This window comes from Bombus pyrosoma, linkage group LG15 (assembly GCF_014825855.1).
Source record: "Bombus pyrosoma isolate SC7728 linkage group LG15, ASM1482585v1, whole genome shotgun sequence".
NCBI classification, from domain to species: domain Eukaryota; kingdom Metazoa; phylum Arthropoda; class Insecta; order Hymenoptera; family Apidae; genus Bombus; species Bombus pyrosoma.
The window spans coordinates 7,626,619-7,643,254 of NC_057784.1; the positions used below are offsets into that span (position 1 = coordinate 7,626,619).

The 16,636-nt window shown below is 38.5% G+C and overlaps 3 protein-coding genes across 10 annotated transcripts in view; 2 read left to right on the plus strand and 1 right to left on the minus strand.

The window, feature by feature from the left end:
- LOC122575844 (origin recognition complex subunit 2) overlaps nt 1–16,636 on the plus strand; it is a 112,868-nt gene that overhangs the window by 90,827 nt on the left and 5,405 nt on the right. Inside the window, exons 12-13 of one of the 8 annotated variants that reach the window (XR_006319552.1) lie at nt 1,137–1,231; nt 1,752–1,901. The exons of 5 other annotated variants lie outside the window; for them this stretch is intronic. The gene's annotated coding sequence lies outside the window, so the exon portion shown is untranslated. Of the gene's footprint in view, nt 1–1,136; nt 1,232–1,751; nt 1,902–16,636 lie in introns of those variants that run through there. 2 more of the 8 variants (XR_006319553.1, XR_006319557.1) reach the window with 2 other exon arrangements.
- LOC122575845 (speckle-type POZ protein) overlaps nt 1–16,636 on the plus strand; it is a 44,409-nt gene that overhangs the window by 3,215 nt on the left and 24,558 nt on the right. The gene's annotated exons all lie outside the window — the stretch shown is intronic.
- LOC122575851 lies at nt 7,927–9,065 on the minus strand. The gene is made up of 2 exons (XM_043745330.1): nt 8,570–9,065; nt 7,927–8,400 (listed from the first exon to the last, which is right to left on the minus strand). Exons 1-2 carry the CDS (start codon nt 8,956–8,958, stop codon nt 8,370–8,372), a joined length of 420 nt encoding a protein of 139 aa, XP_043601265.1. The 5' UTR covers nt 8,959–9,065; the 3' UTR covers nt 7,927–8,369.

The following is a 16,636-nucleotide window of genomic DNA, read 5'->3' on the forward strand; positions in this document are numbered from 1 at the left end:
TGCCCGGCAGAACGCTATCGACTAAAGTGATGAATCACGAGGCTATAAGCAGATCTTCGACTTTATAATTACAATTTAATGAATGCGGCTACGATGATCGTGTGGAACTTCACCTGCTGCTAACCTTGGCATTGTGCAACTAAACTTTAGCGCGAACTTCAGTCACTTTTTTTATGGTTAGACCTCCTTCAGTGCTTGATGGATTAAAAGTACATGTTGCGTTTTAACTTGTTAGCGGGTTGCAAGCGTACACGTGATCGCACGTACATCAATGCATTTAAGTATACATTTGCTTAAGTTGTCATTATAATATTGTTTACCACGTTGGATAGTGGCCGATGAAGTTGTAGGAATTAACTTCCTATATTCGTTGGAATTTGTATTCGACGACGCGCAGTTTCTAGTTTTTGTGTAGTCTATCGTTAATAAATGTACCATGAAAGTAAAGATGTAGAATGTTTAACTATTCAGACGGTTTTTCTGTGGAATTTAAATGACGATACGTTGTTAAGAAATTCTGCGCCACTATTTTCGGAATACTCCTTTTTCCCTGGTGCATCGATAAACATTTAGAAACTTCGTGTATTTTTGAGCTTGTTTTTTTTTCCGTGCTGATAAATTCTTAAAAAATTCGAGATCTTGCTGTTCCTTAACGGTCGATAAGTGCTTGAAAATATATCACGTGTTTTCATGTCTTTTTTTCTTTGTTTATGCGTGAATCGATGAGGATATATGTTCTTCGAGTGACTTTTCATATTTTAAACTGATACTGTTTTCTTTCTCATTTTTTTTCTTTTTCTTTTTACTATATTTTGACTCTTTTTTAAAGCATCGATTTACCTCGACCCTTTCTCTGACAAAATCGAAATCAAGGTAGTTCGCAGTGAAGCCGCTGAAACAACATAGTGAGTTCACGCTATCATAACTTCTCCGAAATTGTCTGGCTCGAGTTCACACGTGAAAGTTTTACATTTGAACAGAATTTCGAACATAGAATCACTCCGTTGGTTGATTTTTTTTTTTAAATACATACATCGTATTAATTTACACTATTCTAGTCTCTTAATGTATTCAAATATGCAGTATTTAATCTGATTTAATTTCGTCTACGAATAATCTGACTCCTTTCTGCGTAGATATATGTAATAAGGTCCAAGCGATTAACAAATCGCGTAAAATCATCTAATTGGCAAGAGAAGCGTTTCTCCCAAGGACACTCGCTGCGCGAAAGGTAATTTCAAATCATTAACATAACTCAAAGCGAATCGACTGTCGTTCCACGATCAATCAGTGTCTGGTGAAATTACGTTAAACGCTTTACGATGAGAATTGATCGACTCCTGGGTAGTGGCAGTTCCTCACCTAGGACAGATGTCGGTCGATGCAATTCTCTTTCTACGATATTGCGTTAATCCCATGAGAAACATCTATCGAACCACGGGAAACGTATTGGCTATAGATTACCTGCAATTAATCCTCTGATTTTACCGCAATTTATCTCCTTGAAAGGGAATAATTAATTTCAACTACGACTGTAATATTTGATGATTTATTTGACTTTTGGTGAAATTTCCGCAATGGCTTTTGGTATAATTTTCGCGATTCGCTGCTTTATTCCATCTACCATTTCATAACAAAAGGAATTAGCGCAAGAAATCGACCAGCATCGAACTTTAAACTCGCGTGTAACGAGCGTCATTTAGAATCATAGAAAAACCAAACTGATTAGGATTAATCGTTTTGTTTTCCAGAAACTTAACACGTTGGCTGCCATGGGGGTCACCGGTGACCGGCGACGCAGCAAATATTAAAAGTACATAGCACGATTGTTTGAAGGACAATCGTAATAATTGTCTACAACGCCGTGGGGGTGACCGGTGGCCCTCACCACGAAAAATGCTGTAAGCATGATTTTATAACTCATTTTATTTGCCGAAAATAATATTTCAACATAATATGCATCGCATAATGAGAAGTTCACGTCGGCGCCTTGGGCAAACCATGGAAAATTCGTCTGGCAGTCAACGTGTTGAAGAAAATCAATCGATTTGGCTCGAGTAACCTCGCAACTTCCGCGTATCTTTTCGAATTTGTTTTACAATGTTATCGCAATGCTAATACGATGTCAAAGTGTTTCGTTGCGACGCGCATGATTCGTTCATAAAAGGTTTTCATATCAACATTTCAGACACTTTGGTGAGTCATTGGACGTTAATTTCCATCTGTTGGAAACACGGTGAAGCGATACAGGTTCGGAGATAAATTCGAGGACATTGACGACGTGTTCGGTAGCGTAAAAGTTTTTAGCATAACGTGCTCGCTGATTGTCGCGTTAGATGAATCGGAAAAGCTCTTCGACCTTGCGTTACGGCGTTATCGCGTTTGCGTCATAATATTTTCTCGTCAGCGACACACTGAAAAAGGCAGAAATCGCTTTGAATGCTCTTTGTCCCCTTCGTGTACACACAGCTGTTCCATTATCGTTGTCTGACGACATCTAAAATATTCTTGCCCTTGTATACACTTGCATACATATACACTCATAAGTATGTATCTGAACACTTTGATCGATTCGTATAATACGAAGTAATAGAAGATGAGTCTTATTAAAGTGCAAAAGTTCTTGGCGAACAGGTATTTTCTTATAGAATCCGAGGAATACAAAATGAAATTATCTAGTAACTCATTATGTTTAGAACATAAATCCTATCTGCCACACATCATTTTATGAATAATTTACACTGCGACTAAGAGGCGACATTTCGTCACTGTAATACGCATTTCTTTTTGTTTGTCTATCGACCATCGTATCCGCGATTGATACTAAATTGAAACATCATTGGAAAATCATCCGAAGGTTATATTTCCTAAGTACAAATCGTTCATCGTGCATTTTCCATAGGTTTTTTGTAATACAAACGAATATTCAATTGTAAAGTACATACCAAAATGCGTTAAATATTATAATTAAAAGAGATATACAAGGAACGGTTGAAACACAGTATATTATACATATTCACGAAGGTCTGCAAATTTATAAGGATATTTTCTAGATAAACATTAATCTTATGTATCATTTCTTACAGTCTCCTACTCTCTTTCAATTCAAACAGATGATAACCAAAATAAATTGTACTAATATAATATAAATAAGTATCAAGTGTATTATAGAGGATAATGCTTATGAAGTTCGTCAATGATTTTGAATTATTAAATATATTGTCTGCGATCTTTTCTTCATTGTTCATTCTAGTCGCTCTTCCGTTTTTCTCCGAGGAAAGTCTCGAAATATCCTATCTGCAAGGCAATGAATTACCCCGAAATAGAACGTTGTTTCTTTGAAATCATATCGATCTTCCGGGTCCTCGTCACCTTCTTAACACCGTCGACGCCGCGTTAAATTTAAGATCTCCCCGTGGAAACTTTAGAAATTTCATCGTCGTGCTAATCTCCATCGATTAATCATACGAAAATATCGCTCCCTTACACATTAAACATAGTATCGTTAGAAAGTCTAGGACTGTCTGGAATCTTAATCTTTGTTTCGCGTTAGTTTAATGCGAGCAGTTTTGAAATAATTCATTTTCAGAGTACTGCGAAAAATATGGCGAAAGGACAATATGTGAACAATATTGTTCGACGTTATTTGTAACCGAGTTTCGACAAGTAGATAAGTAAAATACTGGCGCGTGTTTGTATTACGAGAACGCGGAAGATCGGTATACCAAAAATTGCGTAATTTACTTTCAAACCTAAATTCGTGCTACGTTATCTCTGAAAAAAGTGCTGTAACGTATTGCGCAACAAACGTGCTTATCGTCGTCAATATTTCTGATCCGGGGGCTTGACATTTCTGACACGAGCAACATAGGAAGCTGGGAAAAGGAAATATATAATTGCCGCAGCATTTGCAACGATAATTTCTAACTTTTATATATATCGTTTGGAAAGTGGGAAAATTACATTTGCCATGTTATCGTTTCATGAAAAATCACATTTTGTTTTCTCAATCGGTCGCGCATACTGGTCGAAAGATATCGTGACGGTGACAAATTATAATAATTCGACTAACAAGTGTGCTCGAAGTACGTAATTGCCCGACAATTATTTTTAAACGGTTGCCCACCGTAGTCTGGGTAATTTGAACATGTTTGAAAATCATGAAAGGCCGAGACCGAGTGTTTCAAAATATTTACTCGCGCTTTTAATGTTGTGGTAATACTTTTTACTGATTTTTATATGATAATTATCGAAATTCGTTCTTTTTTTATTATTCATTCATTTAGATATTTTATTGAATCGTTTAATAATGTTACCCCTTTAGTATTAATTCCTTAATTTAGCGTCAATTTTTCTAGATATATTTGCTTTCTTATGGAAAAACCAAGTCCTTGAGTACAACGTTACACGTCGTCGGTAATTCTCCTTTCTCCCAATGTGTATACGAACACAAAGCGAAAGAACCTTCGATCGATCATCGTATCGTGGACATTGGTGCTCCGAAGCATTCTTACTGTCCTTTGCCTTCCCGTATAACAATTTGTATACATTTCAGCGAGGCTCGCTGCGCGGAACGGTTGAGTAAACTTGGTTAGCGCTCTCTAATTTTACGTGCTCGTACGTGGAGGACGGAATAATTGTCATTGGTGTAGGAAGGAACGATTGACATTAATTCAATGACGAAAGGAATGGAATTGAATTGAATTGAATTGGAAATAAAGTACTTTTTGCCGTTCTCTTTCTATTCTTGTTTATGTACACACTCTTTGTGTCTTCTTTTAATCTTTTATTATTTTTATTGGCATTGATCTCGTTACCGAAGTAAAAGAATTCCATAACAAGTAATAAAATGTAGAAAATTATCTTTTTTTTTTTACTAAAGAATGCTTTTAAACGTTTTCCTAAAAAGCATTCATCCCTGTTATTTGTTTCTTTTCTTTTCTTTTTAATGCGATTAATGCGGTATCCCCGCGATGTTTATAACTTTGTAAGATTTGATTTCTTGAAGAATCGATTTCCTTATTTTTAAATGTCCATCCTTTACGCATGTGTTGTTCGATAAATTTATAAATAAAAGATCTGCCAGTTGATTAAGCAATCTCGTTATAGAATTTTCTGTACTTCGGTACTTTGGGAATTATCTTTTACTCCCAGAAGCAAAATTACCCATTTACAAATTCTATTAAATAATCGAACACGGTAATACAAATAGGGCACGTTAACAGCCATTGAAAAGTTCGTTGGTAATAAATTTTTATCGACAACTCCATCGCAACTTCGAAACCATTTATCATTATCCCTGGTAATTCCACTCACTTAGCCTCTCTGATAGCACTATTTTTCAAAGCCCACGGACAGCCGCTCGTACCTCAACCTTCGAAAATCTACCAGAAATATCTCTGTGTTTCTAATTCACCCACTTTTTCCAAAACATTTTTCTTCTATCCAATCCTCATCAATCTTCGCTGTTTCTTAGCCTCGTGTATTAACGTACATTTACCCAAGTCAGTAATTAATCTTTATTTATTTTTGCGTTCGATATCGTTTACGTAACTCGGAGTTGCTGCTATTTTTCGCTTGTTAATTCCGATCTGTTTTATAAATAAATATATCAGACTCTTGTATTATAATTGGAATATATTATATCAATGCAATTAAATTTATTTTTAAAATGTATCAAAATCCCGTTGCCTTTTTACCATCGCATTCAAGCAACTTGATTAAAGCTATTAGTTCGCTGTTGGTGTTTTTGAGTGCCAGATTTTCCTTCAATTTTCGTTAATGCATAAATTTTCTATACCTCGAAAGCAGCCACAAAGACATTAATCTGCTGTTATTTCAAAGGCAATAAATATTTGTGTCCCATATACCTGACCCTTTTAGTTCATTATCTCATTTTCCTTCTTAAATCACCAAACATATATCACACGTACCTGTAACGTCCAGGTAAAGCGAACGAAACAATCGCTTTCAATTAACCCTCGTAAAATCTGAAAAGGTTTCTACCTTTCAGAAATATCTTGGGAAATACCCACATTTGAAGACATTTATTAAAGTAAACACACTTTTCTTAAAAGTTCAGCAGAAACGGTCTCTACTATAAACTCCTTTTATAGAAATAAGGGTGATTATATGTGTTAAAATGAAGATTGCATTGAGAATAGAAAGGTGTGTCGTTATATCTAAAATGAAAAGATATTTCGTTTCTGGGCTACTAAAACCACTGATAATCGAGTCCATACGAAACTAATATTAGTTTATAACTTACGTCGTATTAAACTCATCGGTCGACAAAATATTAACCCTGTTACGGTTCTCGAATGTTGTATGCCTCTATCTCGCCTTAGTATCATCGAAATAATAGCACTTTGAACATTTAAAGAGTCTCTTGAGCATAAAATTCAAGTGCGTAACTAACGAACAGCGATAACGTTATAGCAATATACCTGTACGAATTGCAAGTACAATATATTTCTCCCCAGGAACCGTAATGGATCGAGATATACTGTGCGCAATAACATTTAATTTCTGAAAAATATTACATTGCATTTGCGTACATTTTTCTACCAACGCTGTCGTCTAGATCATTTGCATCCTTGAAAATTTGTTAGCCTAGGAAATTTGCCTTATTTTAATAATTCTGAGAAATTCGATAACCGACGATCACCGTGACAATCGAACGTGTTGAAGTTGTTGGATCTTTCCAAACATGCCGCTGCAGCTATCACAAACGAAGCTCTGTATACCACCTTGCACCACCCCATCTACTCCAAGAGAATCTTTCTCCCGGAAGTCCACAGCGGACCCTCGTTTCTGGTCTCGTACCGTGATAGTGTTGTCGGAAAAACACTTTCAACGCTATTATTATATCGCGACGGAGAGAGTCGAGGCCAATCGATGTCCGGTACGCGATGAAATAAAGCCGTGCACAAAGGCGGACGCGTCAGGGCGGCGGCGGCAGCGGCAGTGGAGGCAGTGGATCGCTTGCCGATGGTGGAGGGGGAACGGAAGGAAGGAAGGTTGTCCCTCGCTAGCGGCAACCTTCAGCTTCAAGGGTACAGGGCCGTAATCGACGTCCCCTTTGCTTTTTCGCCCTCTTCACTCTTTCCCTTCGTTGGCCTACCGAGCCTGTTTCGTGGAATGCAAAAGCTCGAAAAACGGTCTCACGTCTTCCACGAATTCTTCTTCCTCTATCTTCCGAGGGATCTTACGTTTCTCTGTCTAGATTTCTGTCTTACTTTGACTAATAATGATTTTAAAAGGTTTAAAAAGGTTCCTCGGGTCTGATCCAGTCTTATAGATTTCTCATTTGTTTGCTTCTGTTTCTTTGGATTTTTGTGCAAGTAGAAGTTGGACACAAATTGTGGACTAAATTCGTTAGGCAGATAACACTCCGTGTTACTCTGATTATGTTATTTTTCATTAACACTTGTGACGATTTGTAGCGTGTCTTTCGTGTCACAAGTATCCAAATTACAGTGAACGTTATCATTAATGTCTAGGTTTCATTTCTTCGGTTATTCATAAATATATATTTATTGTATAATTTTTTGAATGATTTATTCTATAATTTTTGGAACGATTTATTCTATAATTTTTTGAACGATTTATTGTATAATTTTTTGAATAATTCACTTACACAAAGTTTAAAAATGAACTCAACTCTCTTTTCTTTAGAATCTTTTGTCTTATTTTTATTCACAATGTTCTGTGAAATATGTTCCTGAAAGTTGGAAGGGACAGGTACACCCCCCACCATTTCTCCAATTTCCCTTACCGCTTTTCCTTGCCGTTGAGGTAAAGTGCAGGTAAAGAGGGTCGATTGAAGGAAGCTACAGACGACGTGTCAGTTTGTAGTGAACTTCCAGATGATTTGTTGCGTGTGTTGCTTGACGTGTTGCTTTAATAGGATGGGTTTCGAAATCAGGTTAGTATGAATATTTTCTCAGATTTGAAATTCGTAGTGTTATACGAAGCTTCAAGTGGCTGTTTTCCTTGTGAGAAAGAAATTAATATAGAAAAATGTCCGAAGGTCTTGAAGCCGTTTTTGTAGAGACTTTTTATGTGACTGTGGTCGTGTTAATGGTAGAAGCAAGATGGAGTAGATTAACGTTAGTAAGACATCGTTAGTAAGCACATGAACTATAGGTCATTGTCTTTGATAAGGTTAGGAAAAACGGAGAAAAAAGATTTCCGTTTCTTCAAATTTATTTATTCACCAATCGGTAATTATATCTTCCAGCAAGCATAAATTAGTTCACGCAACAGATTCATTTATTTAAAGATTAAAGATTAATCCTAACTTTTCCTAATACGTAAAAAAGTTGTTTCTTTTCAATTCCCTGACCTTCTGCCCTTGATATTTTTATCTACTCGATACGTATATACCTCTTACAGCATCTATGAAATATAAAATAAGAATACCATTAAATATTAAAGAAGACCATGAATAAAAGAAAAGGAGCTTCAATATTTTTTCAGGAGCTTCAATATTTTATTAGAAACTTTTCGTCGAACTCTTTTAACACAGAAGCTCACAAATTTTCTTTCAGAAGAAAAAGTCTATTACTTTCGTCGTTTCTTCGCTTCTTTCCTTCTTTTTCCAGTGTATACAGGATTCAAAGGTTCGGTCGAAAATCTTACAATAGCATCTTCCTGGAAAGATTTTCTTTGTAAACGGTAACGGTATTTTCGTACACTCTTTCCCTCCTGTTTCTTTCTTTTTGCTCGGCGTATACCTAGAACGATACCCAGTGTCAATAGACCCTCACCAATTCTCACTTCTTCCTCGAACGAAACGTTAAGGGTGGTCAACACGTGGGTGTGTCTGCGTTTGAAATGGTTTGTCGACGATGATCGGTTCTCTCCGAGGAATTCCTGGGTCTGTTTGCTTGATCGAGGATCGAATGTGGACGAGTTTCGTGAAAACGGAGAAATGTCGATAGTATTTATATCCATTTGTGGGAAGTCTGAGGGTGCTAGAATAGACAGAATATTCGCAATATGTAGAAATATCACGAAAGAAATTATTTAATGGACGAAATATATTTCTGTTTAGATTCCATATTTCTTTTTTTCTTTTTTCTTTCTTTTTTTAACTGTATGAATAATGATACGAGTCTGTGTTATTATCGGTACATTGTTTCCTAACTATCGATTTCATCATGAAAAAAACGGAAGAGGAAAGTTTGTACGGTCGTTTCGAAATTCCTCCGAATCGATTCGCTTCAGTATACTCTCGATCGAGAAGTTACAGCCAAGGGCTAAAGCATCTAAGTCGAGCTTCCTCGCTCGGCGTAAAGTTTCGCCCTTGTTCTCCAATTAACCCGAATTGCACTCCGGCCTGGGAGCCGGACAAAAGCTCCTGCACAGTGGTTCACAACTTGAAACAGTGATTCCAGTATTATCGGACACGTAGCGAATTACGCGATTAACCTTCGATTAGGCTCGGTCAGCCATAACCCTGGTATTCCTGTTTTTAGGAATACGATTAAGGAAATGGAAACCAGATAGAAATTTGTCACTCTAATTAATACGTGCTTTGCTTTGAACATTTTCGATATATCGATAAAAAGAGCTAATGATGTCACGAATACTATCTTCTACATTTACCTTGAAATCTAGCATTATTTGTGTGAGCTCGTTGTAGTAACTGAATTTATGGATGTAAATCATTTTTGCTTCTTAAGAATCGCATATTAATCGCGTACTTGCGTAACGAGACGTAGAAACTGAGCAAAAATGGAGTCGTAACGTCACTAAAGCTTACGAGGGACTCGTGTAACATCCTAATTACCTAATTACCTAAAGAAAAGAACGATTTACCAAAGACTTAGTAAACTACTCTAATAGACAGTCTCACGTCGTCATTGTCCAAATGGTCGACAAATTCTATACCCTTGAGGACAATGGTGTTGCGCGTTCTAACAGTGAAATAGATCCCCTTTGTGTGGCTCCTGTGGCCTGCTGAAGTTCGTAGGCATTTTCTCGAAAGGCAGCCAGAGAGAAGAGATTTCTTTTATACCTAGGGGAGCGGAGAACTTAACTCGCCAGGACTGCCGTTGGTCGGTTGGTCGTCCTTCTAGGGCCATAGGGCTTCTTTTCTCCTGTTGGTTCTGGTGTGTTATATCCTGCCAAGGGCAGGGAAGCTCCCTGGACCCCGACTTGTTTCCAACAGAGGCCACTGGCCCCGCTACGTGGGATATACCGGACGACCTTGGGCCTCATGGCCAATTTGCGAGGTCCATTCCCTCCAGATGGGCCCTTACGGCCGGCTTATTAGCCACCAAGTCACTCGGCTGCTCCTCCGGTCCACAGAATCCTCTACAAGCGTCGCGGTTTTCGGCGAAAACAACCTCCTTTTTGCTTCTTGTGTTTCGAGCCGCCTCTCGAGTAATTCTGTGGTTTACCGGGCATCGGTGGAAATTTCAAGGGACGCGTGTCATGAATAATGAATGAACGTCTGGAGTTTGTGAATAGAGAGCGAAATTAAAGTGAAATTTTGGGTGTCTGTGGTGATTCCCGCGGTAGATCCTTTCTACAATAGAACTAGTAAACATTTAGAATCGTGGAACGGAGGTTTCTGGTTTCTCGAATTTTAGATGCCTTCGGAATGATCTGTGCGGTAGCTCGGGATCAATGAAAATTTCGAGTCGAAGAATAGAAAATAATGGTTGAGTTTGTGATAAGAGTTTTAGAGTTTGTGACAAGGTTCACGGATATAAATAATGCGAATCGAAGTTTTCTGTCATGTTTTCAAAATAGACTTAATTAACTCTATCCATTTGGAATATCCCGTTGTTCGGTTCTTTAAACTCGAAATCATGAATAATTGTTTGCAATCTATTCGAGTTACGCTGTTAACGCATTTTACGTCATAAAGATGTTATTAACACTAAGAAAAGTTCGACCTCCCGAGTACTTCAACCTTTAACCTTCACATTTGCATATACCGTACGACCATTGCGATTACTCATGAACTTTTCGGATGTTCGTAGCGATTTATGCGAATTTTAGCGAACTCGCCAATTCTTAACTATTCTTGGACATTCTTGACATCTTTCTGCGATGCTTGGTTATTCGCGATGAATTGTGATAACTGTCGGTTCCATCAAAATGATAAATCCTCTCGCGTCGTGTTATCCTCAAGTGTCGGATGACATTACGCGACAAGTATCAAATCACCGTATCCGAGAAGGTTAAAAGCCAAAGGTTTACAGCTTACAGCGAGGTATCTAAATCTACTTACAAAAGCAACAGTTTCATTTTGTCGTTCATTCTTGTTTATTCGACAAAAGTTTCGTCTTTCTTTGGATTCCTACGCGTCGTGGTAAACGTGACACGATACGCGTTAACGTAATCATCGTTTAACAATTTCTTCACACGTACATCGTGATATAAAGAAATATACATGTGAAAAGAAAAGAAAATAATGATAGAATCGAATAATCGAAGGCATAGGACGTGAATCGAGTCACGTTCGCGCGGCGTACCATTCAAACGTCGTAAATAGCGAGCGAATATAGCGAAGAGAACGATGCACGACTCATCCTGGAATTCTTTGAAAGTCCACCCGGCAGTTCTGTCATTACGGAAACGCAGCCCGAGTACCTAATTGCGGTGAACAGATACAGAAGCACTGGCTGACTTGGAAATATCACGTGCGCCGTGCACTTGTACGTTTGACGGTAATTTAAGTCTCCTTACCGATCATTAGTCGTTGTTAACTCAGTTCCAGTACGTGTTAGCCACCTTGATTTTAACTACACAAAAAAGTGTTATCTTGATGCTTTTCGATCATTTTTCTTCGTTAATCCTTTTTATTTAATTCTGGAAGCAGGAATGAAAGCTCTGGGTCGAGTAATCTTTTATTTTCAACATGATTTACTGATTGTGAGGTGTTTCGTTTAATCTTCGCCATAATATCTACTATTTAATACGTTTAATAAAGCAACGGATATTTAATTAATAATCAGTGAGTGCATTGCTGACGAACAATTTAAAATATTCGTGCGTGTGTGAGAACATCGTTTTATTCCAACAGAATACGGATTAGAATTGCGAAGTAGATTATTTCTACGATATACAAACGGAAGAAAATCCGCTTAATTTCTTAATCGTTTATTCGGTAGTTTGGAAAGTGATCAATTTACGCGATTCTTTAACTTTTGATAGCAACGAATCTCTGTAGCACAAATTCCTCATGAAATTTGCTATTTACGTATAATGGGAAATTTATGGAGCGACTATTTTTATGGTCCCGTGCGTGGAATAGATAATGTTCTCTCGGAGTAGTAAATAGATCAAAATCTTTAGTAACAATATTATGAAACTAGCTGTTCTCATAATCGAGACAATGGAAAATTTTTCCGTATTAACGTGTTATAGATTCATTTCCTTCAGCTTGCCTTGGTATTTTAATCGAAATGTAACTGAATGTAATTTATTCGGTAATAGTTCGACGGGATGCAATTTGTTGCGGTGACACTCTCCGATATTCATGGAATTTAAATGCCAGTTAAATAATTGAGAAGATGACGCACGAAATGGCAAAAAAGGGGAAAGAAGGAAGAAGCAGAAAAATAAGAATAACAAGGATGAAAAAACGATTTAAATTTAACTCGCGCAATGCAATGCTATTACTGTTTACGTTGTCTCATTAAACTTTTATTAACCTGAAAAGAAAGAAGAAAAAAGAAAGGATGAACGCTACGTTGACCTTTGCATCAATGATAATCCAGCTGACGTGAGTCACATTAATATGCATCGTTCTAATCTGCATTTCTAGGATTCATCGACGCTCGTTGGACTTCTCTTAGATTTCACTGCTAGTTATTACGTTCCTGGCGAAATGATTTCGAGGAAATGATTTATCTTTCGTTTACGTAATATGAGTCTAATCAAGTGCGCAACAGCTTTGATATTGAGTGATACTACGACTAATTTTGGGAAAATCCGACGTTGTAAAGGTATCGCTTCCGAGATATTATGTGTTTATCTTTGCCTGAAATTCTATCGTAGAATCTAATTTGTTACAATTAAACGAGCCACTTCGAGAGCCATTTCGATTTAACTTTTCATTTTCTTTTTTTCTTTTAGAATCATTTGCATCCTTAGAATTGTTGCGCGATCTAAGCAATCTCGACTCGTTTTATTTACATGCGTTGATTGACGATGCTACTCGATGCTTCGAAGCGTCGCAATACGGAAGCTACTGCATCTCAACATCGATTTGCATAAAAATCATGATCGTAACTAGATGCTCCGACTGTGGTTTCTATCCTCTTTCCCCGTTCGTACAAATTTCGCCAACATATAAAATTTATCCGACACGACATTTGACCGATATTTACACCCACGTACTGGGAACATCGAGACTCGCTCACCTGTCGTTGAGAACCGCTGTAATACGTCAATTCGAATCAATCCATCTTACTCTGTCAAAAACATTTGCCAATGTATTCAACGGAACAGAAGGTAAAATCGACGCGCGAGACAGGATACTCTAACAGCGCAAAACGAATCAAGCAATTTGAACGTGAAGCGACGTCAGAGCGGTGCGCGAACCGTTGCGTTGGTTTCCTGGGTGTCGCTGTCGCGCGACACGTGTCCATTACGGTCTCAATGTCAACGTATGTAGAGGCACGTAAACGGTGTACAGTTGGCCGTTTTATCGAATTTTATCGTCGGACATGAGTCCTACGCGTGAAAAGAACGCCGCGTTCCGTCTCACGGACGAACTGGTTCTTCTCTTCTCTTCTCTTTTCTTCTTTTCCTTGGATGCGGTCCGTCCGTGGTTATGTTTGCGCTACACACGTGGCTTTCCGTGTGTGTCGATCGGTGTGCTGAACAGCGATCGTGTGTCGGTGTGTCTTCTTTCACGTCCTCCGTTTTCTGCGCGCGTTGTCCCGACGCGGCGCGTAGCGACAAGCTGGCGCGTGCGAAACGCTCGCGCGCGCACCACCGAGTCGTCGCCGCGCCCTTGAAGAGAGTTAGCCTTTGTCTTATCACAGTCAGCTTGCGCCAGGCATCAGCCTTGACTTCGCCCCTCTTCCATACTCGTCTACTGACTGTGCTGCGAAAATCGACCGGCTGGCATCTGTCTCGCGCTGCCTCGCACGAACAAGCGAATTATCGTTGCTCACGGAGCCCAGCTTTCCTCTGGAACAGTCTTTACGCCAATCTAAATCGTTTCCACCAACCGATTTGGAATTTCCTCGGCGTTGCGTATTCGCTGACAACATTCGGACGTTAAACATGATTCCCCTTGCTATTGTTCTATGTGACTTGTCGTTCATACCACACCTTATTATGAGGTGAGTAAATTCTTTCTGCTTTTAAATTCCAAGTACCGAGTCGTTAGAAAGACACGATTCGCGTGTTTTTATTGGCGACGCGTACTACCGACGAGACATGTCTTCTTCTTTTTCGTTGTTTTTACATCTGCAGAATTTTCTGTACGAAGTACTAACGGACTAACAGTCCCTAGACGTTGCATATACGTATTCCATATAAGGAAACGTTATAAAATTTAAAATATGAGTCAACCGATTAGATATTTTCCATATTGTCGGCCACGATAAGATTAATTATCTTATCCTAATTGATCAACGGTTCCTATATGTTTACTGTAAAGTGTTGTTAAACACAATTCCATCGATACGAAGCAAAAGCTATCGACTTCGTTGAAGAATTTCACGGATTTTCATCTACGATATATTCCTTCGTTACGTTTCACCAAGTTGATCGAAGCACGTTGCGAAACGTGACTTTTCCTCGTGGCGACGTTAACTTCGGAGCCGTTTTTAAACGTGAAATTACTTAACGAGGAAACTCTGGATTAATTCCTCGATCCACGAGTTTGCCTGATCCGCACGCACGAAGATATAGCGTCCGGAAAGTTTGAGATTAAATTGGCCGTGTCGCGCGAGCAGCCTGCAACTTCTCTCGACTCGGATCCGCTCGCGAAATCCGCTTATCCGCCCATGTATACGAGGAAACTTTCGATCGTTACGAGCTTTAAGCGGTAAACGTTCTACCCGCTGTTGCTGGATTTCCATTTGCTTGATTTTGCACAGGAAATTTGTTTCCGTATCTTCTTTCTTTGCATTCGTTTTCCTCTCCATCTCTCTGCCTCTCTCTTTAGTTAGCTTTTTTTTTATTATTGTCTTAATATATAGGAAGAAACAGAAAATATGTTAGACATTCAACACGAAGATATTTCTGAAACCGCGTGTCTGTCGAAAACAGTGTCTATTTTACATATAAAATGGTATAAAAAATTAATAGATAATATGCATATTGGAAATCTGAGAAAATACAGTACGAAGAGTAAAAGTCTCGAATTTAACAGGTGGAAAAGATGGTCGTAAGAAGGGATCAGCCATTAATGAAAACATCCGAACATCCGTAACAGTTCGAACAACCAGTTTCTGTCAGTTCGTTGTCTTGTTTGCGCGATTTCTCGAAAACATTGCAGGCGGATTCACAATGGAGACGGGCATTCTGTTTTTCTCGCTTCACGTCGACAACGTGACCGGGAATTTCTGCGACTTTTCCGGCGACAGCGACCTCGTCCGGTTTCCGATTTCTGTCGACGATCTCGGATTTCGCATCTTCCAGCGTCCTCGTTTCTCTTCGTGCGCGGAACCAGATAAAACGCCGGGCTTCGGATGACCAATCGTCGCAGAAACCACGCAAATTTATTAAAACGTTGCGGAACCTCTCTCATTGACTTTTCCGTTCGTTCTATTTCGTTTTAACTTTCGTGACTAAAACAGTGTACGCTTAAAACCTTCTCGATAAGAAATTAAAAATCGATTGAAGTTAGCGTTCTTTGCGACATAATTTATTTCTTGGTCTTTTTTCAGCGCAAATGTAACGAAAGTATCGTTTGTGTAGGTATAATCGACGATCCATTGTCTTTAAGTTGACGATCATTCGTTATTGTAAGTTAACAAAATCAATGGTTAGCGGCATATGAGTTATATGTACGAGGAGATTAGATTTCAATGTGATTAAATACAGATGCTTTGTTATGCAGATGAGCGGCCTCTTTCTTTGTGTATATTTATAGCTAATTAAATAACTTCCAGCGTCTAATTTTAGATAACAAAAGACGGTCGTGGATTAAATTCACGATGAAAGGTTATGAATAACGCAAGGCTCGTATCAAGCTAAAAAGGTAAATGTCAGTTTTCATGCCTTAAATTGCAAAATAGCGAATAATTATTTGAAGTAAGGACGAAAGAGATCAAATTATATCAGTATGGAAGACGTTCCAGTTCAACCATAGAATTACAAAATCTCTACGCAAACTTTCACTTTTTCCTCCAATTGAATGTACAAAGACCAACCTACTTTTAATTATAAAACACACTCGCTGCGAACATTCTCCTTAGAATACCTTAGGTACCTTGAAAAATAACTTTTATTTTTCACAGTTACAATTCCTCGAGAATCATTCTTAGTGTGAGACGCGCGATCGTTATAATTGCGTTGTTTCAGCTTAGCATAGACGATTTTCACCTAACTTCCTCGTTTTCACCGGTGAACTCGTCAGAGCTCTGTTCTACTTTCCCTTGGGTTCTCTTGGCCTGGCCCACGCCTTCGTCATACAACAGATTCGAAATCGGGT